The 26,406-nt window shown below is 41.8% G+C and overlaps 1 protein-coding gene across 1 annotated transcript; it reads left to right on the plus strand.

The window, feature by feature from the left end:
* The first annotated feature begins 4,476 nt into the window (after nt 1-4,476).
* CAAP1 (caspase activity and apoptosis inhibitor 1) lies at nt 4,477-26,056 on the plus strand. Its single transcript, XM_030467950.1, has 6 exons — nt 4,477-4,877; nt 5,935-6,135; nt 7,613-7,697; nt 8,716-8,791; nt 20,717-20,790; nt 25,681-26,056. Exons 1-6 carry the CDS (start codon nt 4,746-4,748, stop codon nt 26,022-26,024), a joined length of 912 nt encoding a protein of 303 aa, XP_030323810.1. The 5' UTR covers nt 4,477-4,745; the 3' UTR covers nt 26,025-26,056.
* Nucleotides 26,057-26,406: the final 350 nt, after the last annotated feature.

A 26,406-nucleotide genomic window follows, 5' to 3' on the forward strand; every position in this document is an offset into this window, starting at 1 on the left:
GTTAGTACACTGGACAGATGACCACACCAAGGCATTAAAGCAGGTCATCCATAAACTGGCAACCGGCTACGCGGATCGGCGGGATGCCGCACAACCCATTGGGATCTGGGTATGCAACCATCCATCATACCCGTTCGCGCTACTACTCCAGGACTTCTGCTGGAATAAGGAAAATGGGGAATATTCTCACGTCACCGAAAAACATCAACATGAGCAGAGCTCCCCAACTTCGGACTCTATAGCCATCTTGGAGTGGCTATTCACACCACACACTCCACAGAAGGGTGTTTGGCAGCAGACCGAAATAATAGCACTTCTGATACGGAAGGGACGGCAGCGTTGTTTAGAAGTAGACGGTCAGGAGCCGGGATGGATTAGCATCCCCATAAAAACAGCTGATTTCGACTGGCTGCTACAACGCTCCGTGTCTCTACAACTGGCACTATTCGGTTATTCTGGGGAAGTCCGCCACGGAGGCCCAAGACATAAACGTCTGCAAGCAATCAGCCAGTTCCAGTGGATCGAACGTCCATCGGTTTCAGAGCGCCCAGTGTCCGGCATTACGGTATTCACCGATGCCGGAAAAAGATCAAAAACGGCCGCCTGTGTATGGCAAGACAAAGGTCGGTGGAAACATCATCTGATTCCGGGCACTGTGGAAGACAATCTACAAACGCTGGAACTACTGGCCATTATTTGGGCTCTCACACAGTGGCAACGGGCTCCCCTCAACTTAGTCTCCGACTCACAGTATGCAGTCGGAGTGGCAAACCGTATTGAAGATGCTATTATTAAACCAGTGCGGAATAAGCGTCTGCTAGAACTCTTTTACATGTTACAACGTGCACTAAAAGTCCGAACAGAGCCCTGCTGTATCCTTCATATTCGAAGTCATAAAACATCCCTGGGACTGGGTGAGGGAAATGCAAAGGCTGACTCCCTGGTCAGCCTAGGGATTCAGAGCCCGGTGAGCCAGTTTGCAAAGGCTCGGGACAGCCACTCCCTATTTCATCAAAACGCCAGGGCATTAAAGCGCATGTTCTCTATACCATGGGAGGATGCTAAAGGAATTGTTAGAGCATGCCCCCAATGCGCGCAATTTGGTCCGGCCCTGGGTATGGGAGTAAACCCGCGTGGATTGCAAGCTGGCGAGACGTGGCAAATGGATGTCACCCATGTCCCAGAATTAAAGTATGTCCACGTAACGGTGGATACTTTCTCTGGAATGATTTGGGCAACAGCTCAAACAGGGGAGAAAGCTCTACATGTGGTCTGTCATTTAACAAACTGTTTTGCTGTCATGGGGGTCCCCCAAGTAGTAAAAACCGACAACGCACCTGCCTATACAGGCGGGAAAGTCCAACAATTCTTTGCTACTTGGGGGGTAAAGCACATCACGGGAATCCCCCATTCGTCTTCAGGTCAAGCGATAATAGAAAGAGCTCATCGCACCCTGAAGACATACCTACAGAAACAGAAGGACAGCAAGGAGACGGACCCACAGATGCGGCTGGGCAAGGTACTTTTCACACTAAATTTTCTTAGCCCAAGCCGCGACTCAGAGCAACCCCCCGTGCTGTTGCACTACTCCTCACAGAAGATCAATCGCATGCCGGACGTGCAGATCTATTATAAAGATCCTTCCACAGGCCAGTGGCTAGGGCCAAAACCGCTGCTGTTCACCGGGAGGGGTTATAGTTGCGTATCCATGGACCACGGACCCCTCTGGGTGCCCAGTAAGTGGATGCGCCCTGCCACAAATAGACCTCCAAGGAACGGCCAACATACCTGATTTATGACTTTTGATTATGCACCCCCCCCCCCCCCCCTTTTTTAACAAAACAAACAAACAAACAAAAAACCAAACAAAAAAAAAATTTTCCCCTTAAAATTGTCATTGTAAAACGTGTAAATTGAGGACAGAAAAAAAAAAAAAATAAAAAAAAAAGGGGGGGGGAAATGTAGTGGAACAGAGCGACCAGGTGCCTCTGATCATCAAGAAGTGGGTGTGAGCTGCTGTCAACTCCACCTGTGCCCAGCCAGGGCAGGGCCCCTATGGAGCATGTGCAAGACCATGGGGCCAATAAATAGTGAGGCTCACACCCACTGAGGCGGCTCATTCTAGAGCTAGCTGAGAGAGTGGCTGGTTGCTTCCATAGCAGCAGACCATCTTTGCTCGTTCCACACTGTGGGCAATAGACTCAGATCACATCCTATGAGTCTATATCACTGTATCAACGCGTCGATCCCGGACAAGAGACTCCTTTCCGGCTACATAGCTGATCTTTTAATAATCTTGCAGCTGGGCCTCAAGGCCCTTAGCTCACTCTGGCTAAAGCTAATTAGTCAGGATTGCTCACATGTCTGTTTTCTTCCAAAAACTCCCAACACTTCCTCTTAAAGCTATCAACAAATCTAAAGTCTAGAAACAGTAGGCATTTCCCAGCTTTACCAAATGTGCACTGAATAGATGATGAAATTAAATGTTCAGCAACAATAGGCCATGTGTGACTATTGAAAACCTGAAGGAATATGTGGGTATTTTCAGATTTCCTATTCTTCTAATGGACTTTCAATGTTTATTCACCCAAGTGACTGAGCGTTACTTGTGGGATTTTTTTTTTCTAGACTTTCCAATTGCAAAGATGAATTTGCAAATGTGGACCACTAGTGTTGGCCTGTATCAATCACAGAGAAAAAAGAAGTGTTAAGTATAAACTACCTCTATTTGCCAGTGAAGTTTGAAGCCTGTGACCACATAAGTAGTTAGAAATAATTTCATCAACACACTCAGTCTGCTTCTGTGTGAACAGATGCTGAATTCATCAAAAACATAGTCCATACAAATACAAGTGCAGGTTTTGAATGAAAATAGCACCTCAGGCAGTTAGTGATTAGGTATTTGATTATTCCTGGTTCATCCTTAACACTTGTCTTGTTTGCATAACTAAGGTAAACTGCTTAACCTTTTATTTTTGATATAGTTGCTCAAGGGATCTCACTTGTGCATCAGCACTTCCTAATTACATTACCTCTGCCATCTTCAGAATACAGTGAAGCAGTAATTTGATGATCATAAATCTGAAGATCTATCATCCAGGTAATGTAACAATACAGACTAATCAGGTTCAATTCTCACCCAGTGACTGCACATTCTCTGATTGCAGGGACTCACAGTTACTGGAAAGAGATCATACTTAATAAACTCTGCTAAATCACCAGTGCTTTAAATCACCACTAGCTTTGTGCAACTTGCACTCAGTGCACTTCTAGTGAAATGGGGAAGTACTACCCAATGCTGTTTGAAGATCCAACAAAATCTGGAACATTCCAAACTGGAAGGCAACATATTTGAATCTAGGAAAACAAACTGCACTCAAAAGGAAGACTAATGGACATTTTGGTGCATAAAATAAAGAAGAAAGTTCTTGCATGCTTCTACACAGAAAAGAAAAATTCTTGCAGTGTAATGATGGACGTTTTTCTACTCTGGTCTTTATTTTCAGCTATCCTCTTTAATTCGCATTCCCTTGGATAGGTGACCTTGGCACTGGTGGCTGAAGGCTGATCAGTGTCTTTTTGGGCTGCACAGTGTGGTCAGATGACTTGAATGGAATCTGCTGTGACTCCTAAATGTTTGCATATCCCAAAAATAGTTTGTAGCACCCTCCTGCTATACTAATGAAACGTCACAGAAAAACTAAATGGATTGACAATAGCATTCACTGGCATACGTATATTTGATTTTTTATTATGGATATTGCCATGGTTAAACCATTTTTAGTGGAGCACCTAACAATAAAAATTAGCAATACAAAAACCAAAATGGGTAAGTACACATGTTTAGAGACAGAGGCTTGGTTACATGAGAACCAGGTCAAGGTGTTTAGTGTGATGTGTAAACTTGTGGCTTAAAGCTTCACAAAAGGAGCTCGGAACAGCAAGTCTGACAATTTTCTAAGCAAGAGTTCTAAAGCAAGAGAAACGAGTTGACAAATCAGCACTGAAGATTTTTTTTTTTTTCATTTCTACCCAGGCAGAAAAGCTTAAAAATCTGTTTAGGTGTTTGGCAGGTGCCGTTGAGCACAAAGACGTTACCTGGATACTGTAATTGGGTACCCGGATACCTGGAAACTTGGGTTTCCAAAAGGCTTGGGGCAAGATCTTTGGTTCCAAACAGCTGCCAAGGGGAAGTGAACGAAACAGGCTGGAAGCCAAGGAAAAGCCGTCAGGATTGAACTACATTTGGTCTGGCTGAGACGGAGCTGTGCCTGTTGGTACCCAAAAGCTGTCGGGGACACAATCCACACCGTGAGCCGCCGGCTCAGCGAGCGGGGCGGAGAGGACAGGGAGGAGGCGCGGCGCTAAGCCCTCTTCCCGGGAAGAGGCAGAACACCGCCTGCTGATGAGAAGTCAGGAAACAAACCTTTTGCTTCCCTTTGCTTTTGTTTCACTAAACGCCTTTATCCTGACCCCAGAGTTTCCTTCCGCCTGATTTTCTGCCCCACCCCGCCTGTGGAGGGGAGCGATACAGCGGCCTCCTGGGTGCTTGGGCCCACCCCCCACGAAAGACAGCTCACAGCCCGGCTGCACCCACGGGGGACATTCGCACACACTCCCCTCACCGACCCCCGCACCGCTCACCACGCCGGAAGCGGCGGTGACGCGTTCCCAGGCCGCCTATCAGGGCGCTGCCGGAAGCACGCCCCGCGCCGGAGTGGTGCGGGGTGTGGAGTGCGGGGGCGATGCCGGGTAGGAAATCAGCCAAGGAGAAGAAGCGGCGGCGATCGCGCTCCTGCTGCCCGGAGGGAGCCCCGGGGCCGGGCGGCAGCGAGAGAAAGCGGCGGAGTACCGAGTCCAGCCACGGTGCCGCGGAGGTAGCGCGGGAAGGAGGGGAGGGTGGGCGCTCCGACGCTCCGGCCGCTGCTTTCCCCCCTCCTCTTCCCTCTCTGCCCCGGGCCCGCCCCTCCCCGACTTCCTCGCGGGGGCAGGTGGCCGCCACTGGTTCTAGGCTGTGGCACCGGCAGAAGGAGGGCTGTTTGCGTTCCGTCAGGGTCTGTCCGTTTGCTGCCGCGGAGAGGAGCGGACTGTGCCGGGCATCGCGGGGGGTGGTGGGAGGGACGGCGGGCAGTGCCGCGGTGCGGATCCCTGGAGGTCGGTCTGCGCCTCACGAGGTGCGAGGGATGTAGAGCCGAAGCTCCGAGGGGACCCCAAGTCATAGGTCTCGTTCTTGCGGGTGGGTGAGTCTGTGCTAGGAGGTGTTGCTGCTCGGATACAGAAATTGGCGTGACACGGCTGTCAAAGTGTATTGATAGCTGTAGGATTTGGGTTTTTTGGGTTTTTTTTTGTTTGTTTGTTTTTGGTTTTTTTTTTGTTTTTTTGTTTGTTTGTTTGTTTGTTTGTTTGGAGTTTTTTGTTTTGTTTTGGGTTTTTATTGTTTTTTTTGTTTTTTAACTGTAGAGGTCTTCTGCTGGTGTACAGAAGATATATTTTCTGATACAAAGCTACAAAGCTCCCTTTTATTCTCAGAAGCCTGTGCCACATAGTATGCCAATTCCCTTCTTTCCAGAGTAGCTGTAAATTATGAGATTAGTGATTTAATTGCACACCAGACCAGGAGAGAAAGTTTTCTTCTGACTGAAAGTATGCTTTTATGTTTAAGCAGGTGATAGGTATTTGTAGATAATATTTTCCGCTTAATAATAAAATACCTCTTGAAGCTTTTTAAATTTACCGACATAATAGTTGTCTCAGTAACCACAAATTCAACTTCTACAGTGCAGACCAGAATACTGTTTTGAAGCTCAGGAGTCCATCTAAAGAGGTGCCCTGCAGCTCTGAAAGGAAAACTATTGCAAACACAAATTAAGCAGCATCCTGCTTCTCTGGTTCCCTACAAAGTGTGAAACTTATACCTTCCCTCCTTGATTTTAGGAAGCAAAATGCAATGTACCAACCGGAGAGAAAGTGGAAGAAGATGAACAACCCAGTGATATAGAAGAAGGAGGATTAGATCTCAGTGTGTCACTCAAACCTGTCAGTTTCTACATTGCGGACAAAGAAGAAATGCTGCAGCAGTGTTTTTGTGTTATAGGAGAGAAAAAACTACAGAAGATGCTGCCTGATATTTTAAAGGTACTGAATTACACTTTCTGCTCATATACTCTCTACATACTTGAGTATCAAAGCTCATTAATCTTTTGAGTCTAGTGGATTTCTGCTTAAAAGATGCCTCCATATTTCTTCAATAAAGATTAAATCAAGTCTCTGAAATAGACTGTTTTAAGATTTTACATATTTATTGCAGCTTACACCTTTTTTCTCTGCTCAGCCATTGCTGAACTGCAGACTGCTTATTTCTGTATGGTCCATTTGTACTTGTTAGTTGAATGTAAGAGGAGTTTCATGATTGCATGGAGTAAATTCAATAGTGTTGGTCACTAATAAATATGCGTATATGTTAATAAAAGTTGATTTCTTTTTGTGTCAGTTGAATTTATTTGTTTGGAGTTAACTGAATGCCTGAGACAGGGCAGTAAAACCCCTTCTTGATAGCCACAGAAGCTGTAACTTCCATGGACTTTAGTGGTAGTATTGCCAGAATTTTCCTGGTTTAGAACTTATGAGCTGCAGGACCTGGAAAAATAAATTAGGCTAGCAGCCTGTACAGAAGGGACTGCAGGAGAAATGCCATTTGTGTGTTTTTTGTTAATAATTTGCAAACTGTCTTTCATTTTTATATTTATGAGTGATATTGGTAAGTGAGGCAGGACTTCTTGCTTTAAACAGGTAGAGAATTGTGTACAGTCTCTTCTTTCTGGCAGAAGTTTCTCTGGGAGAAGAAAACGGTTCTGGAGCAACTGGAGGCAGAGGCATTATTGAGTTTGAACGGAAATTGCATGGAGGTGTAGAACTAGACCTATATTAGGATTGTGAATGTTACAATACACTCAGCACTTCCTATTTTTAGTACATGTATGTGATGTCATAGTTCATCTGAAAATGTGAGATTAGCACTTTATTCCACCAAGAGGACACCAAGCAGTATGACAGATGTGAATGTAATGGGAATACCTATAAATCTGTCACAACATGTGGTGTACATCAAGCATGAGAAATGAATCAGTTCACATATTTCTTATATTTTGTTTATTTTGGTATAGAACTATTGGTGGGTTTTCAGTAGTGGTGTTTGCTTCAGTTTGTAATCTCGTATTCAACAGTTGGCTCTGGCCTTTGCAGAGTTAATTCAGTAATCCAACTGCTCCTAAAAGATGGAGAATTAGGCATAATCAGGGCTACAGTTGTTTGCTGTTGCACATGGCCCAGTATTTTACTGTTCAGTATTGCAGCTGCAGTGATAACTCCAAGCCATAGGATAAGTAACTGGTAGAATATATTGCTTAATTTTCCAGAAAAAAACACTATTTCTCGTAGTTGTTAAAACTAAAACATCTACCTTGTGTTCTTCAGTAGTTCATCAATACAGATCAGAATAGAGAAGGGAATTTCAATCTGTTTTCAGTAGAGCTGGAGTACTACTTAGCATTCATAATTACTCTGTTCTCATAAATTCTTAGTGGCTTGCGGTCTGTCTTATCTGTCTCCTTAGAACTGTTCCATGGATGAAATCAAAGAGCTTTGCTTGGAGCAGTTGGAGCTGTTATCTGAAAAAAAACTGTTGAAGATACTTGAAGGTATGAGTGGAACTTTTAGGCACCACTGTACAGCAAAGACTATTCTGCTTTTAAACTGGATTTTCAGTTTTTCTGGCTACTAATACACACATGACACATTTATACACTAATAACTACTTATTATATATGTCAGAATATGTATTAGTATATGTATAGTATGTAAATATACACATACTATTAGCATGTGTATATATGTGTATATATGTAAAACATGTATTAGTACATATATTTACATACACGTATACACTAATATATAATGATTTTGTGTGTGTGTGTATTTATTGCTGTTTTTGAACTTTTGAGTAAAATTGTCCATTGATTTAGAAGCTTTTCGGGACACATTCTGAAAAAAATGTAGCTACTTTAATACCTAAACTAAGAACAAAGTTTTTGCCTTGATCGAAAAACAAAGGTAGGAGTGTAGAAGTATTGCTTGAAACCATTATTTTAAATAACCTAACACTGAGTTACTTGCTGGTTCACTGCAGATGAAATCAGACACAGTGCAACACCAGTTCCATTATATTAGCAATTGTAGTAGGGCATTTGGTATAGCTAAAGGGTTTTCTCTGCTCTGCTGTAACACACAGTGATGTATTGAATTAAGGCTATGATTTTGCAGCTTTCCATGATCTTTTTGAACTCCAGTTGACATTTGAAGATTGCAAAATTTATCTGTCAACATTTCTGTTTTCTTAGTTAAGTGGAACTCCTTGAATCTTGAATGCTACACAGTTCCTTCTGTTAATTCTGTCTCCTGTGCTTTATTTTTGGTGCCTGTTAAGATTTTTTTTGTTTGTTTTGTAATACAGTGTGACTGAAAAATGCAAACCATGTGGCTAGTAGAACACTCACAAATAAGGTTTTTGGTTTTGACCAAGTCTGATTTTAGAACATCTGTTTTACATTTGAAAAACTGCTGACTTCAATAGAGTTAACCCATAAGAGTAATCATAACTGCATAGCATTGATTATATTACCTGCCTAAACTTTGTTGTGTGAAACTGTGTATATCTAGGCAAGGTTGGAGCCGAGTCTGATACGGACGAGGAGGCAGATGGAGGAGAAAAGACTGGAGGTGAATCAGTCAGTCAGTGAGTAAAAGATAAAACACTTAAAATCTTAATTTAAGAATACTCAACAATAGAGCGATTTTTCATGAGAAATGATTAAATGCAATGTTGAAAGACCCAGCTGCATTATTCTCAATTATGTGATCACTTATCTGAATGATGGTGAGCTTGCTAGCTGTTAGCTAGCAAGATCTAAACTTAGAAATGTGTCTTTGTCACTTTATAATACTAGTGTGTCTTGAGCACACAACTGTGTTTCATGTTGGTGTTACCACCCATCAGTTGAGTTGTAATTGAACATGTGTACACTTCTCTCCAGCAGCAGAAGTGCAGTAATAAGGTTTAGCTTAACCCACTTTGAGCTAAAACAGGTTGAGTAACACCCTCCCACTTCAGTCAGTGAGTTGTGTATTTTTGCACAACCTTCTGCTGGTGTTCTCAGGTGAGGCCAATCAGGTGATAAGGGGGCGGCACCCAGCACTGCCGAGAGGGATATAAAGAGCTGTGAGGAGCGGAGTGTGGCAACCTGGAGCAGGCAAACAGGAACGTGGCTGGGCAGTTAGTGTGGCAGTTGGCGCAGGCAGGGCAAGCACAAGGGGCACAGCCACCTCCCAGCTCTCTTGAAGGAGCAGTGGTGTCCAAAAAAGTAAAAAGTGTTGCTGTTAAGACAAAGGTTCCACACAGACGGAACCCCTTAAGAGGGACAGTAAGAGGGACGTAGCTGTTCAGGCCTCTGGCTGTGTAGAGTGTCTGAGCCTCATGTTAGCACCAGAGGAGAGTCTGAATGGGGTCTGTGTGCAATGCGAGCAGGTGAGTGACTTGCTATGCATGGTGGCAGAGCTGAAGGAGGAGGCAGAGAGACTAAGAAGTATTAGGGACAGTGAAATGGAAATTGACTGATGGAGTCACACCCTTCCTAACCCAAAAGAAGTCCAGAAGGAGACAGTGAAGCCCTGCCACTCCTGCCATCAGGCAGTTGGAGCAAATCAGGTGGAGGGAATGGAAACAGGTTCCTCATTGGAGAGACAAAAGAATCCCCTCGCAACCCCCACCATCTCCCCAGGTGCCCTTTGAGAACAGAGATGAGGCCCTGGACTCAGAGAATCAGGCAGAGGACAGACAAGAGGAAGATCTGTATGGAAGGTCTCACCTATTCACCCCCCGTCTACCAGACAGGTTACAACTACAGCTACAAAGAAAAGAAAAGAAGAAGGGTAGTTGTAGTTGGTGACTCCCTTCTGAGGGGAACTGAGGGCCCGATATGTCGACCGGACTCATCCCACAGGGAGGTCTGCTGCCTTCCTGGGTCTCGGGTGAAGGATATTAGTAGGAGACATCCCCAGCTAATTTGTCCCTCTGATTATTATCCACTCTTGGTAGTCCAGGCTGGCAGTGATGACATTAATGGAAGAAGTACTAAGACAATTAAAAAGGACTTCAAGGCACTGGGTCATTTAGTTGGTGGGTCAGGACCACAGGTGGTGTTCGCCTCAGTTCCTGTAGTAGCAGAGATGAACGAGGAGAGGAGTAGGAAAACCTATTACATCAATAGGTGGCTAAGGGGTTTGTGGCACCAGTGGAACTTTGTTTTTTTTGACCATGGCCAAATTTCATCAAACCTAGTCTCTTCAAAGCAGATGGGCTTCATCTATCTAGCAAGGGCTAAAGGACTCTAGCCTATAAGTTGTCGGGGCTGATAAGGAGGGCTTTAAACTAGGTTTGAACGGGGTGGGGTTGAAACTGGGCTCTCCAGAAAGGAGCCCAAGGGTGGACGGCCCAAGTTAAGAGCCAAATCAGCAGCCCAGCTGAAGTGCACGTACACCAATGCACACAGCATGGGCAACAAACAGGAGGAGCTGGACACCGTCATGCAGCAGGAAAGCTCTGATGTAGTCACTATCATGGAAACGTGGTGGGAGACTCCCATGACTGGAGTGCTGCCATGGGTGGCTACAGGCTCTTCAGAAGGGACAGGCAGGGTAGGAGAGGTGGAGGGGTAGCTCTATATGTTAGGTATCTCTTGGCTCAAGAGGAAGGCCAAGAAGGCTGATATCCTGGTGGGAGTCTGTTACAGACCACCCAGTCAGGAGGATGAGGGTGATGAATTATTCTACAAGCAGTTGGCAGATGTTTCAAAATCGTCAGCCCTTGTTCTCGTGGGTGACTTTAACCTGCTGAATGTCTGCTGGGAACTCCACACAGCAGAGAGGAGTCAGTCTAGAAAACTGATAGAGGTACAGAGGATAATTTCCTGCTCCAGCTGGTAAATGAGCGCACCAGGGATGGAGCCCCGCTAGACCTCCTGTTCACAAACAGAGAGGGGCTGGTGGGAGATGTAGTGGTTGGTGGGCATCTGGGACACAGCAGTCATGAAATAATAGAGTTTTCAATACTCAGGGATGCAAGGAGGGCCGTCAATAAAACCTCTGCGTTGGACTTCTGGAGGGCAGATTTTGGCCTTTTTAGAAGCTGATTCAGAGTGTACCCTGGGAAACAGCCCTTGAAAACAAAGGGGTCCAGGAGGAATGGATGTACTTCAAGGAGCAAGTTTTGAAAGCACAGGAGCAGGCTGTCCCAGTGCGCCAAAAGGCGAGCCGGTGGGGAAGACGACTGGTCTGCCTGAACAGGGAGATTTTGAAAGAAATTAGGGTAAAGAAGAGAGCCTACCGGTTACGGAAAAAAGGGCTAACTACTCAGGAGGAATTTAGGAATATAGTTAGGTTGTGTAGAAAGAAAATTAGAGACACAAAGGCACAACTTGAACTGAATCTCGCCACCTCTGTGAAGGATAACAAAAAGTCCTTCTACAGATACATCAATGGCAAAAGGAGGGGCAGGGAAAATCTTGATTCTCTACTGGGCATGGGTGGGAATATAGTTATCAAAGATGAAGAAAAGGCTGAGGTATTTAACACCTTCTTTGCCTCAGTTTTCAACAGTAAGACAGGTTATCCTGAGGACAGCTGGCTTCTGGAGCTTGTAGAAAGAGACAAGAATCTGAACAGCCCCCCTGTAATCCAGAGGGAAACAGGCAGTGACCTACTGAGCTGCTTGGATCCCCACAAGTCTATGGGACCAGATAGGATCCACGTAAGGGTAATGAGGGAGCTGGCAGAAGAGCTCGCCAAGCCTCTCTCTATCATCTACCAACAGTCCTGGCTCACTGGGGACATCCCAGAAGATTGGGAGTTGGGGAATATCACGCCAATCCACAAAAAGGGCCGCAAGGAGAACCCGGAAAACTACAGGCCTGTCAGCCTGACCTCAGTGCCTGGCAGGGTTATGGAACAGATCATCCTCAGTGCAATCACACAGCACCTGCAGGATTGGCAAGGGATCAGACCCAACCAGCATGGGGTTAGGAAGGGCAGGGCCTGTCTGACCAACCTGATCTTCTTTTATGATCAGGGGACCTGCCTGGGGGGATGAGGGGAAGGCTGTGGATGTGGTCTACCTGGACTTCAGCAAAGCCTTTGACACCGTCTCCCACAACATCCTCCTGAAAAAGCTGTCAGCCCACAGCTTGGGCAGGGGCACTCTGTGCTGGGTTAGGAACTGGCTGGAGGACTGGGCCCAGAGTGAGTGGTGAATGGTGCTGCATCCTGTTGGCGGCCGGTCACTAGTGGTGTCCCCCAGGGATCAGTGTTGGGCCCAGTTCTGTTTCATATCTTTATTGAAGATTTAGATGAGGGGATTGAGTCCATGATCAGCAAATTTGCAGTTGACACTAAGCTGGGGGGAAGTGTCGATCAGCTGGAAGGCAGGAGGGCTCTGCAGAGGGACCTGGACAGACTGGAGAGTTGGGCTGATTCCAATGGGATGAGGTTTAACACGGCCAAGTGCCGGGTCCTGCACTTTGGCCACAACAACCCCATGGGGAGCTCCAGGCTGGGGACAGAGTGGCTGGAGAGCAGCCAGGCAGAAAGGGACCTGGGTGTCTGAATTGACAGGAAGCTGAACATGAGCCAGCAGTGTGCCCAGGTGGCCAAGAAAGCCAATGGCATCCTGGGCTGGATCAGGAACAGTGTGGCCAGCAGGTCCAGGGAAGGGATTCTTCCCCTGTACTCAGCCCTGGGGAGGCCACACCTTGAGACTTGTGTCCAGTTCTGGTCCCCTCGGTTCAGGAAGGAGATTGAGGTCCTGGAGCAGGTCCAGAGAAGAGCAAGGAGGCTGTGAAGGGATCCAGCGCAAGTCCTGTGAGGAAGGGCTGGGAGAGCTGTGGGTGCTCGGTCTGGAGAAGAAGAGGCTCAGGGGAGACCTCATCACTCTCAGCAACTCCCTGAAAGGAGGTTGGAGCCAGGGGGTGGTTGTGCTCTTTTCCCAGGCAACTCTCAGCAAGACAAGAGGGCATGGACTTAAGTTGTGCCAGGGGAGGTGTAGGTTAGATATTAGAATTTCTTTACGGAGAGGATGATCAAGCATTGGAATGGGCAGCCCCGGGAAGTAGTGGATTCTCCATCCCTGGAGATATTTAAAAAGAGACTGGATGTGGCACTCAGTGCCATGGTCTAGTAACCGCATCAGTAGTGGATCAAGGGTTGGACTTGAGGATCTCAGAGGTCCCTTCCAACCCAGCCGATTCTGTGATTCTATGATTCTATGATTCAGTTCATCTGAGTCATGCCCTTCCTCTTCTGCTCTTCCTTCTGGTCCTTCATTCCTGCCCCAGTTGAAGCAGCAATGACACTCAATTGTTACCAAGTTTTCTGTTAGGGTTATAGTTGAATGTCAGTAGAGTTTCAAGAACAGAGGCTTCTGGTTTATTGGGTGGGTATCAGTCAGTTTTGTAAAGGGAAACATGTCTTACCTTTTAAAAATAGTTGCTTGTTTTTTAAAGACAAGTTTTGTGTAAGTCACTTCTCTGTTAAATAGATGAACTTTCTGACAGTATAGAAGCAGAGAAAGGGAAAAGAAGATTACTAGGTATAACCTACAGTGTATCAAATGTTATGAGCTGAACTTGCTCACAGAATATGAAATAAAAACTGACCTGATTACAGCTGATCCACAGACTCAGTGCACAAAATTAATGAACATGCTGAGACAACACAAGATAATACACCACTGCTGGGTTAGATAAAACAACACTTAGTTGCTAGACCCACTAAATAGGATCAAGTGGATGGGAAAGGTAGTGATGGTAAGCATTTCACATTTAGGTCATTATTTTTGATTTATCAGAGACCTGAGTTCAGATTCTGTCTTTGACTCAGAACAATTTGTGAAGTTATTGAATGACCTTATTTTCTTTGCTCACGTCTCATGACACAAATATACTAGAAAATGGAGTGATACTAAAGTGAAGCTTTTATTGTGGTACAGTTTTTATAGCCTTTGACATTTTTTCTAGAGTTCCATGTGAGCTGATTTGCATCTATATTCCCCCCTTCGCTGTTTGTTGCCCGCATAACCTGTGAATGGTGTCAATGCACCCATTTATGTTGTCTAATTTTCTTAATTTGGGCATTGTTTTCTGCTTGCTGTTTAAGAAAGCAAAATAAAAAAAATCAAAAAACTACACTAAACGTCAGATCTCATTATGTAAAGGAGTCTGAGTAATTGATGTTTTGCCATTGAACTTCTAAGTAGAATGAGAAGACAAACTTGTTGGCTCAGGAAGCCATGAAAAATCCCCCAGGATTTTGAGGAGAAATTATATGATTTAACCATTCTTTAACCATTGCTGCAGTTAGCAAAACCCCACCAAGCTGGCTTACGTTATGTTGCTGATGAGAAAGATGTGAGCAGTAACGGACAGCAAAATCAAGAATAGATGTTAAAGAAGCATGAGAAACTGAGAGATATTGATTAAGGTTACAGAGCAGATTCCTTCCTTTGGTGAAGAGAATGGCTGAGGTGCCCCAGTTTTTTGTAGCTCAGTCCCCCCCCTAATATTTTAGTATTTCAGACCCTTCCAAACTGGGCAGGTAAGGCATTTCAGTGGAGGAATTGGAGGGTTTCCTTTTAATGCAGTGAGTGAAAGAAAAGTATGCTACACACATGGATGTTTTCTGAGAACCTTAACATATAAATTCAGTGGTGTGCCAGTTTCAATAAAAACCACTAAGGAAAAGCTGTTTAAATGACAGAGGAGTAAAGGCTAGGAAGAAACAAATGAAATCTGGAAAATTAGGATCTACTATCATGAAGCTTAGTGTTCAGTGAATAGAGCTGTATTATGCTTTTACTACGGTAAAATGTCGCAAGCCCTTTTTACTAAATCATTCTACTCTTTAGGCATTTAATTTACCTTTTTTGTAACCTGTGTGTAAATAACTATAAATGCAAGTATGCAAAACTGCAGAAAACTCAGCCAGAACAGCAACACAGCAGTCTGTAGGCAGAGAGGCTAAAGATGCAGCAGTGACAGAATAGTGAAAACTGCACTGCAAAGTGAAACTTCGGTTGTTGTAATCATTAATGTTTTTAATTATCATCTGAGTTTAAATGGGTGGATTTGTTTGCCCTGGGAAGAAAAAAGGCTTTTCAGGTTTAAAAAGGCAGCTTATTTGCTTAAATTCTCACTATTGGTTCTTCCTAGTTTGTCTTCATTACTTGTGATTTTCTTATAAATGACTACTTCTTTCTGCATTCTATTAATGGTACAATATTAAAGCTTTTTTGTTTTAAATTCTGCTTGTATTGTTTTCTTGGACACGTAAATGTGGGAAGGTAAAAAATAAATAGCAAGTCTTACTCTAACTAAAAACTTATTTATTGATTGGAAGCATCAGTTTATTACTTTCAACCTTGTTCTTTAAAAATAAAATAATTCTACAAGCTTGTACCTTACCAGTATCCATATATCAGTAGGAATCCAGAAAGCTTAGATCAATACAGCCGAAGGAAGTTACGAGTGTATGGAAACATTCAGGCCTTTTTATAATGGTATAGTTCATGCTATGTCTTTTTTTACCTCAAAATAGATGAATACTTACCTGTCTCTAAAGACCTGCTTCCCACCTGCAACTCTAAAACTAGCAGGGATTTAGAGACATTTCTCCAAATATGGGGGAGATGGCAAGATACAGATCTTTAGATGAAGCTTTTGGATAGTGTCATATCTATAAATTGAATCTTCCTTCTTCTGGTGCACATATGCTCATTCTCTCACCAGAAGAGGAAGTACTGGGGTTTTTCCTAAATTTCATCTCTGTCAAAGATTCATATACTTCTGTTAGTATGCAGGTCTGTTACTTTGTCACCAGATTCCTCTGGGTTAAACACTGAAGTCCTGGAATAAGCATGCAGAAGAGCAGAAGCAGCAGGGCCTATGTTATCCAGTAACAGGAAACTGCTGTTACCATGTTATGCTTCATTTACTTGTAAGCTCTGTGTAGAATTTTGACTATGCAGTTCTCAGATTTCTGTTCTTGTTTCTATGTTAACATTTCTTATGTTAGCAAGAAGCACAATTGAAACAAAAAATTAAAGGGAGCTTGTGAGGACTTCAGACTGACGGACATATTTTTTCAGACTTAGAACTGCAAAGGCAAATTTAAATTTAGGAAGGTACATATATCATCTTTGTGTCAAGAGTAGCAGAGCACCTGATCTCAAGCCTCACTCTGGAGATTTAAGTTAATGTTTCTTAAAAACAATTAAAAGCCTTGTAAGCATCAGCCTGACTGCATCCCCACGTTGTCAGATTGTCTTTTTAGTCCAGTACAGTACATTTTTTCTGTCACAAAACTTGTCCTGTCCTTCCTGACAGTTGGAATTACCACTTCCAATTACTACTGACACTTTGAATCCCAGCGACCAGCGTTGCTTTATTACTGTATTACTGCTTAGCTGTCTACTCCTCTGACCAGTGTAGCTTTTCCTAACCTGCACTGCTGTTTTACTGCATAATCTGCTGAAACTGGGCTACAACATCAACCTCAAACACATATTTTCTTTGACAGCTATGCAGATGCCTGCAGGTAGTATTGTATGTGCAAAACAGAATCCAGTGTGAGTCCAGGTAAGCATTACACTAATCTCAAACATGCCAACATGAAAAGCTAGCATAGGGAAAATTTAAATTTACAGCATTTCCCACCTACAGGCTAATAGCTGCTTTCTGCTGGAAAATAACATACTGGGCAAGTGTTGTACTATTAAAAAATAAATGCTGACTTTTATCTCTTGGAAGATCAACTTTATACTGAGGGAGTTAAAGACTGATAAAAAGAGGGAGCTCCTCATTACTGTGGTCACTTACTAGCATGGCAAGAAAGAAGAGGGCATTAAGTTTCTGCACTGCGTCTTAATTATAGATAATTAGGAAAAATTATTTCTTACTAACAAACAGATTCAGTAAGGTTAAGAAGTTGTGAGCAAAACTGAATTATGATCTGAAATGCTTCTGCTTGGCCACAAGATGGTGCAGAATGCTCACCTACTCAGTGAACTAATGAAAACTCACCATCAATACTGTCCAAGCCTGAAAAAGAAGAATGTGCTGCAAACGTACTTTTTGTTTATGAAAATTATTTTGCTTGTAGAAGGTAGTCTTTAAAGGAACATGGTTTTGCAATTATCAATGATAATATCAAAGCAACAGGAAGAAATCTTACAGCAAGTTCAGATGTGGGATTTCTTTCAATTGATAATTATTTAACAAAGCTGTTAAAACGTGTGTAGGTGATTTAATAGCCAGTGATTGAACCATAGTGGTCTCTGCAAGTTTTCTCTCCAAGAGGTGATTATAATTCTCAATGAAATTTGGCATCAGAGATCGAGGTGATACTAGAGATGTGTATTTCCTTGCCTGTATGCCATTCATGCAAGGTCAGACTTTCCCGTGACACATGGCTGTTCAGTGGAGAGATTACTGCTCAGTCCAAAATGATGAAGCATGTGTGAGGAAGGAAAGGATAGAGGCAGCCTAAGCAGCTCTTGCTTTTAGTGATAAGCAGGGTATGTCACAACCTTATTTTGCCCAAGAGTCTGGTGCCACTTAGACCTCCTTGCACACAAAGGCCTCTCTAATATCTGGTGCAGATCTTAAATGATCCCTGGTAGCTGACACGCTGTTGGTCTTTTGGGTATCTGGTGGAGCTATGGGTTCCTCAGTTTGTCTGCTTGCAGTCTAGACTCTTTCAGGAATTTGACCTGTGGTCTCTGAGTTTATTTAGTGCCTCACTCCCAGCCCTCTCATTCTACTTGCTGGCTAGACTAGCCTGAGGTTTTTTTGTGATTTATAAGCATCTGCAGACACCCTGATGCATGACCTCCTCCCTGAGGAGGTGCGTACTTTTCCATTCTTGCTAGTTTCTGCCAGCAGTCCTGCAGGCCCCTGGGACCTTGGGGTCCTCTTTGCAGGTGGTGGCACTTGCACACACACACATGGATGCATATATATGTAGAGATTAGTGTCCCCTCATTTGGAAAAATAGCTTGTAATAGAATTTAATGAGAAGTTTGGATAGACTGTGGTGATCAGGTCCAGGGCTTGATCAAACAAGTATTCTGACCAGGAATTTATTTATGCTCTGCGGGTCTTTTATATAATTTTTTTTACTTTCTATCCTGATCAGTCTCTTTTCTCACCTTTGGTTCTTCCTCTGAACATCCCATACTGCCTTACACGCTCCTGTGCTCCCCTTAAAAACATCACTAGTGTGTTTCATGCAGTCCTGCAATGCTATTTTCCAGCATCTTGTTCAAACCTCATCGCTCCCTCAGACAGAACACCCTTCAGTTTGTAAGGCAATTTCTCTAGCTGACTGCTCTTACTAGGTTTCATTCTCAGAATATGGGCTGGTTGCTTTGCTTTCACAACCCTAAGAGCAATTTGGGCAGAGTGATCCAGCTGAACTGATGAAGTTACCAGGATTCTGTTTTCATTTCTTGCTGTTTTCATCTGCTCCTCACTTGGTTCTCATGGTGGCTTCACCATTAAGCATAATGGACAGGACAGGACAATGCAGAACTGTTTGTGATAAGCCTTGGCAAGGGACAGGAGAGGAAAACCTGAAATTTCTGGGAGGGTGTGCTGTGACAGCATTATGGACAGATGTATATGGTGGTCTGTGCTGGAATCTGGCCCAACCTTACTCAGGAATGAGGGTGGGTGGGGAAATATTGCTGCCAAGGAATCTGTCACAGTCTCAAAGTAGAGGAGCAGTTGAGGTGGGTCTCACTTAACTGTGAACTCCATGCTTTTGTGTGTATGCGTGCAAAACCCACGACAATGTCATGGTGTTCTTTTCCGCCATGAAAGCAGAAAGATTGAGATTCTGGTTTACATGTCTAAACCATCATATGGTGCAGACATGATTTCATTTGTTGAATTCTGGGCTTACTTTGCATCTGCCAGGAGAGGGCAGCGATTTGTCTTGCAACACCTGTGCCTTTGAAGTACAACACTCATGACTGAAGTTGAAAATAAATGAACAAACTCTGTGAAGAAGCAAAGTTTAAATAATTTTCTGATGGGTTTAGCATCTTGAACAACTAGTTGGTATCTCTTTAAGTCCTGCCTAGGAACGCAATATCCAACAGGCATTAAGAGGCTGGGACAATACTTGAGTTTTCCAGGAAAGAATGCAGACTGATATTCAGTCATTCCACTGAAAACAGCAATCAGACATACCACTGAATTCTGCGAAAAATGCATCAAATGCATCGCTGTAAATAGTCTGTTCCTACTTTATAATAAAGACATTTGACAGTACACTTCTCTTTACTTACCTAAGGTGAAGGTAATTATTGTCTTTTTCAAGTGCTGTGTTCCTTTCAAAAGGGATCATTCTCCTTAATGTTTTATTGTGTCCTACCATACATACACATTTTTGTCACAATGGGCAGAAAAAGTGGGAGAGACAGAAGAGTCTATTGATTTATAGCCTCTGCCACTACAGAAAAGGGAATAGCAATCAAAGTAATTTTTTCTCAGAAATATGGCTAGAAGTATTGCAGTGATCTTCTGCCTGACATAGCCATTGGACACCAGAAAAAAAAACAGTTTTGACATCTTGGGGAAAATAGATCTGTATTCAATTTTAGGAAAAGCCTTCAGGCCATTGCTAAAAAGCAAGTTGTTAAACTCATTATATGTACATCTGTGATATCAGAACACTGCCATCCCTTTAATAGTGCCTTTATCTCCCACAGGAACGGTAGTTGCATTGATTGCAAATCAGTATTTATGAAACCAATGCTGCATTGACATTCAGAGTAGGAAATTGGCGATTCTGCTGTCAAAATTCACACTAAACATGGCAGTTGAACTCTCCCTGTGATTCTGGGTCCCTTCACCTCCCTTCTTCACAGTATTTTCACATTTTGTATAAGTAGTAAATGTGGAATGTCTAGAGGATATGAACATTTCACAGAAGCATATCTTCACTATTCCTTGTGTAAAGCAAATGAAACCTTATGGGTCAGGGGCAGAAATCATAAAAAAAAAATCAAATAAAGAAATGTGGATATTGATTACAATTTAATAGTTGAGATACATTTGTTTTAAAAATTGACACTTTGCAAATCTTTTAAAATTGTGATGTAGGAGAGATGGATGGTGATGGTAACTTCAATACCATCACCAATAGTAACTTCATGAAAATAGTGAAATAGCTTCTTAATTTCAAAAGACAACGCTACATGGCATTTGAATATAACTGAAACTATAATTTTTTCCCCAAATCATTTAAGTGTATAGCAATGTATTCTGAGCTTTAGAGAGAAGAATGTCATATTAAGGAGAGGCTACCAGTGAGGATTGTTGCTCTGAAAGACCAGTGAAAGGATCTACTTTATGCTTGTTTATTGATAGGCAAAGTGAAAAAAAGCTCATTCTGGAGTGCTAAGACTAGCACTCTTGCATTTCTTTTTCACACTGTAGCTGGCCTACTGGCCTACCACCACCTTATTTCTTTAGTAAAGTAAGTTTTTCTTAGAAAAGTTCTCTGAAGCTGTAAAATATGTGGCTTACAATGCTGTCTTACTTGTTTCTAGGCAGGACAACAGTATAGACTCTACTTCTTCTCTGAGAGACGAAAACAAGCTGGAAAGTCAGGAGGCAAAACAAGGTATGTAGTGAAGAAAGGGGAAGCTTACTGGAAATACACACTGAGTCTTTGAATCTCTGAGGACGAATGCTTTTTCTTGTAGATTTTCTCTGTTTAAATGAAAAAAAATGTAGTGGGTGAGACATTCAGGTACAACAGCGACTGGCAGAATGGAAAATGCCAAAGCAGGTAAGCTAGCAGCTGAATACCTACTGTCTCAGGAAACAGTTTTCTTTACCTGCAGCAGTATTTGTTTTATTCTAATCATTAAATCAGCACCAACTGCAAGTATTATTTTTGTATGAAATACTGTAGTTGTAGGTGTTTCTGTCTCAGTCTGTTTATTTTCATTTGAACTAGCTGTAGGCAGTAACATCAGAAATAGCTTTTCCAATCAAAGAATATTTCAAATTTTTATAAGCTGTATTTCACTTCTGCAAAGATCTAATATTACTTGCATCCTGCAACTCACATTTCATAATTCAGAATCTTGTGTAAAAGATGTCTCTTGGAGTAACTTCATGAAACTTTTTTTTCTAATGAGTTAATTACTGGAGGGAATTAAATAGAGAAGAGTTATAATAAAATCTTCAGAACTTTTAGGAGCAGGTTCTTATGACTTTTTGAGGATTCATTTATGTGTTGTTTGCTGTACTACATGGAGTGATCTTAGAATGGGCTGATTCCTTGAAGATCTCTTCTACTTTTGTATTATCAAAGGGAACTGATAACTCTTAGGTGATTGCCTTATTGTTGTTTTTATGACACAGTAAAATAGAATATCTTGATGGCTTTGGACTACAACAGTGGCTCCACTCAAGATGTTAGGTTTTGAGGATCTCAATATAAATTTGAAAATATAACTAATCATTCTGCTGTGCTGCAGCCTCTGATGCTATGGAAAGAAAAAAGAGAATTAGCGAATAAGCAAAGTTGGATAAAATAAAATTAAAAACCAGAATTAGATGTGCTAAAACATATTTTGCAACTGTAGCTGAAGTTATGAAAAACATAATGAGAAATGCCAACAATGATCTTTATTACTGTGTGTGTAAAATTACAACTGCAGTAGAAGGAAATAAAGCCCATCAGTTAACTAAGTATCTGTAGGACAATGAGATTATATGACCACTGTATTATACAGTTTTGGAAGTTCCATATTCTGAGTGGAACCAGATTAGGCTTTTTCCAGCTTCTTGCTCACTACTAGTTCTGGGACAAACATGAATGACTCTCAGTGTGCACAGTGTCCTCCAGCAGAGAATATCCCATTGGTCAGGCAGGCTCACCTGTCCTGGCTGTGTTTCCCTCTAAGCCTTTTGCACATCACTGGCCTGTTTGGGGTCAGAGTGAGAAGCAAACAAAGAAAGCCCTGAGGCTGTGCAAGCACTGTTCATCACAGTGTTATCAATACTGTTTCAGAAGGAATCCCCAACTAAGCACCGTGCACACTGCTGTGAAGAAAATGAATTCCATCCCAGCCACACCTGGTTTCTCTTTGGCTGTCAAGTAGGATGACTATGATCAGAAGTTAACTTTCAGGCTTAGAGCTACAGTCCATTGGTGCTGCTGTTTTTTCATCCATTAAAATGCTGCTTGGTTGAGCAGCATGTTATTTAAATACCCATCAGTGCTGCAGCAAGACAGAATTTCTGTTTCTTAATCCTGTTGATTCCCATTTCTCTTGATCTTTCACATGATTTATATCTTGCAAGGTAGAGTTGAAAGAAGAGTGTTCAAAATTGGTTTAATAGTAAGCGAAACAGGTAAAACTGTACCTGAAAGAGAAATATTAATCTCCAAATTACTGTCACAGTAGAAACAGGGTAAAACTGCTTAGGACTGAAGAAAGACTGGTATGCTCATCTCTTAGGAGTACTCTTAGGAGTACTTTTTATACATGCTGTTGTGAGGAGGATTTCTCGCAGCTTCATAATAATTTGTGTTCTTTTCAGGCTTCCATTTTTTATTGCTTGAAAATTGTGTTTCATGTTACAGAAAATTAAGATCAAAAAGTACTCTATAAACTTCATCTATATCATCTTCATCTATATGTCTTATTCTACATTTTCCATATCTGAATTTACTTTATTGACAACTTTGAATAGAAAATGGAGGTGCCACATATGTTAGCTATATGTTTTACCATATGTGCTGCTTTTACCATTATGATGCCAGTTTTTGCAATCCAGTAAGCCAGTGAGATACTGGGTTGATAACTGTAAGAACCTAAATCAGGAGCACATTCTCAGTTAGGGTAACATGCAGTATTCATAAGTTGGGATATACCTACTGTGACAAATCATAGCCTGTGATCAGGGGTAAGTACCTTAATAACTTTATTTTAAAGTGTATATAGTACAAACATCTTTAATACTGAATTAAAAAAAATCATTGGAGTTATGTTTTAAAATGTTTATTGTTTAGAAAACCAATTTGACATTTTATTTTTCCTGCCTTCCCACCTTCCTGCCCTCCCACCAATCTTCCCATCCGCCTTCCCACCTGCCTCCCTATTAATGTTTTTATAAAACCTTATTTCTTTTCCCTTACAAAGTAACACTTACTTTTTTAGGGTTGGTGGTTAAACTGATTTTTAACAAGAAATAAAACTGTTTTCCTAAGCCGTACTCTATTGCTCACATTTGTACAGAACTTCTACCTATGTGAGGGCTCTGCACAAAAGTTGAAGAAGAGAGTACAAATCATGATGTTGATCACCTCAGTCTTGTGTTTTTCAAGAACAGTTTCACATTCCTTTTGCTGCATATAAAAATAATTCCTTTATAATAAGACACTGAAACAGTAGTAGTGTGAAATGAAGACTAAAAATATTGCTTCAGAGGTACTTTACTCTTTTGTAAAAGGGGAGAGAATTGTCTGTATTGTATCTGAAACCCATATCAAAGGAATATTCTTACTGAGAAAATAGTTTAAAAAATATTTCCTGAAGTTTTTCAACAGTAAGACATCAAATACAAGCATCTTGAGCAAAAAACCCAGTGACAGGAAGATAATTAGTTAAAGGCATTAAAATCAAAGGTCCCTGCTGTGGTAGGTTGCATAATCAATGTTTTGGGTTTTTTTTTAAATTTGAAAATCAGCAGGATTCTGATTGCCTGATAATGAAAAAGAGTATTTCATAGAGGAAGTACTTGAGTTTGCAGTATATTGGTGGTTTAGTTGTTGATGAGCAATTCTTGCGCATCAGTACTTCTACCCTCAGCTTTGAGGTTCAGGAACCAAAGGTAAGGGTGGGTGAAACTAGCAATTCCAAAACAAAAATCTAAGTTTGGTTAAAGGCAGCCTTTCAAAGCCAGATGCCAACATACTAATTATAAGAATCAGAGAGCTGAAGAATGGCTTAGGTTAGAAGGGCTGTTTTGAGGTCATTGAATCCAGTGCCCCTGCACAAGCAGCTCAGCTGGGGCAGGTTGCTCAGGACCATGTGTTCAGGACCAGTTTTGAATGTGTGCAAGATTGGGGTCTCTCTGGGAAATCTGCTTCTGTGTTTGGCCACTCTCACAGTAAAAAAGTTTTCATGTGTGTTCTAATGGAATTTTATATGTTACAATTTTCATCCATTGCCACTAATCCTGTCTCTGTGCAGTACTGAGAGGAATTTGTCTCTCCTGAATTCATGCTCTTATATATATGTTGGGGAAACAGTTCAGAAATATACAGGTTGTGAGCAATCCTGACTTACTTCAATTTAGGCCACATTGGGTTAATGGTTATTGAGGCCTAGTTAGAGGCTTTCTAAGAATGAGCTACTGGGAAAGAGATAACTTAATTGGCAACAGAAGAGGAAAATAATTATGTGAGAAGAATCTTTCCGTGAGAATGGTATGTGTAATTGGAATACAAAGCCACCTGCATGATAAGATGGTGTAAACAAGGCTTCTCTATATAAAGTGAGTGCAAGTTGCTAATAAAGGATTTCATACAATCATATTGATGTGCACATGGAATCCTTAAGCCTCCGCAGACTGTTTTCCCACATATATATTTAAAGGAGGATTAAAGAAAATTTAAAAAAAAACAGGTTTGTAATACTGTCTAAAAATCTATTAAAGAAAGTAAATTTTTGATATATAGTGGATCATTATAGACTAAAGTAGCTTGCCTAGGAATGTACACTTTCTTTGAATATTCATGGTAAGAAATTATGTGTATTTCAAAACCACAAATCTTTGTCTCTATGCCATCATTACTATTTAACAGGGAACACAGCCATATCTTGGTATAGTGGCACTACCAAGAGCAATTATAAAGCCTTTAGCATCAGTAAATGTGCTGTCATCTGTCTATAAATTACTCATTTTAAGCAGTAGCCATCTTACTGTAAGTTTCCATAGATAGAAAGGTTGGGAAAGGGCTAATAATTTCTGAGGCCACAGTGCCAAAAGCAGTTATTTGCAGGTAGCCAAATTGTGAGAACAGTCACTCACATTCTGTTAGTTTTGCTTTTATTTTATTGCACCGCTTCTTCTAATTATTTTTTTTTAATGAACTCCAGCTTTTAGCCAGCATTAAAAGACAATGGTACACTTTCTCCATGTTTTTACTGAGCCAGCTACATTTAAGTACTTCTGATGGATTCTGAATAACTGTACTATAAGGGGAGTTTCTGTTAATTTTAGTACTGTGGTTGACTGTAATATCCTTCTCCTGGTAGTGCTGCTTTACTATACTAGATATTCTAAATTGGCATAAAAATTGCATTAACACTTGTCTAAATTGGATCAGCCTTGAAAGTTGGAGGGGTAAAATAAGAGGAATTAGTAGTCTTGAATTCATAGATCTTTTTGCCACTCTCTTAATCTGCAGATAAACACTTTAAGTAGAAGCAATTTCATAAATTGAAAGAAAAATGGTTCTGTGACTATGATTTTTACATTTGTGTTCCAGGCAAGGGAGAAGATAGTGATGTCCTCAGCATAAATGCAGATGCATATGATAGTGACATAGAAGGCCCATGCAATGAAGAAGACTGCCCAGACATGCAAGAAATTACTGTCAAAAGTGAAGCTGGTCAGATAGATGACCTTGAGAAAGACATTGAGAAAAGTGTGAATGAGATTCTGGGATTGGCAGAATCCAGTCCAAAGGAGACCAAAGCAGAAACCTTAGCTGTTCCTCCATCAGAAGATGTTCAGCCATCAGCACAGCAGCTGGAGCTTCTCGAGCTTGAGATGAGGGCCAGAGCTATTAAGGCTCTGATGAAAGCTGGTGATATGAAAAATCAGCTCTGAGATTGTTTTGGTTTAGTTTTCAAGTATTTGTTCTGAAGGATGTGATATCTGTTCTCTTCAGTGCTAAGTGTATTTGGATTGGGTATGACATTCCTTGTTCAAATTCTGTCATGTATCCTAACCTGTGGCCTGGGCTGTTGATAGTTCATTTTATTGCCTTTAGTATGCTGCTTCCATGACATGCACAAAAATGGTTTGATGCTTCACTGAGATCAGGTTTCTTGGTGCTGGGTTATCTCCTCAACCTGGTGCCTTCCAGAAGTTAAAAAGAGTTAAAAAGAGTTGAAAAGAACTCGAGTTCTTTTTAAACCAACAGTTGGAAATTATAAATTTTTTTACTAGCAACTGTTTAAACTATTTGAAAACTCAACTTACGTGTAAA

Source organism: Calypte anna, chromosome Z, assembly GCF_003957555.1.
Source record: "Calypte anna isolate BGI_N300 chromosome Z, bCalAnn1_v1.p, whole genome shotgun sequence".
Taxonomy (NCBI): Eukaryota; Metazoa; Chordata; class Aves; order Apodiformes; family Trochilidae; genus Calypte; species Calypte anna.

Bases quoted from the DNA above. Each gene is read 5' to 3' on its own strand.
- CAAP1 (XM_030467950.1), top strand. From the start codon at position 4,746: ATGCCGGGTAGGAAATCAGCCAAGGAGAAGAAGCGGCGGCGATCGCGC. The intron at 4,878-5,934 runs GTAGCGCGGGAA...CCTTGATTTTAG, and splicing joins CCAGCCACGGTGCCGCGGAG to GAAGCAAAATGCAATGTACC. The intron at 6,136-7,612 runs GTACTGAATTAC...CTGTCTCCTTAG, and splicing joins TGCTGCCTGATATTTTAAAG to AACTGTTCCATGGATGAAAT.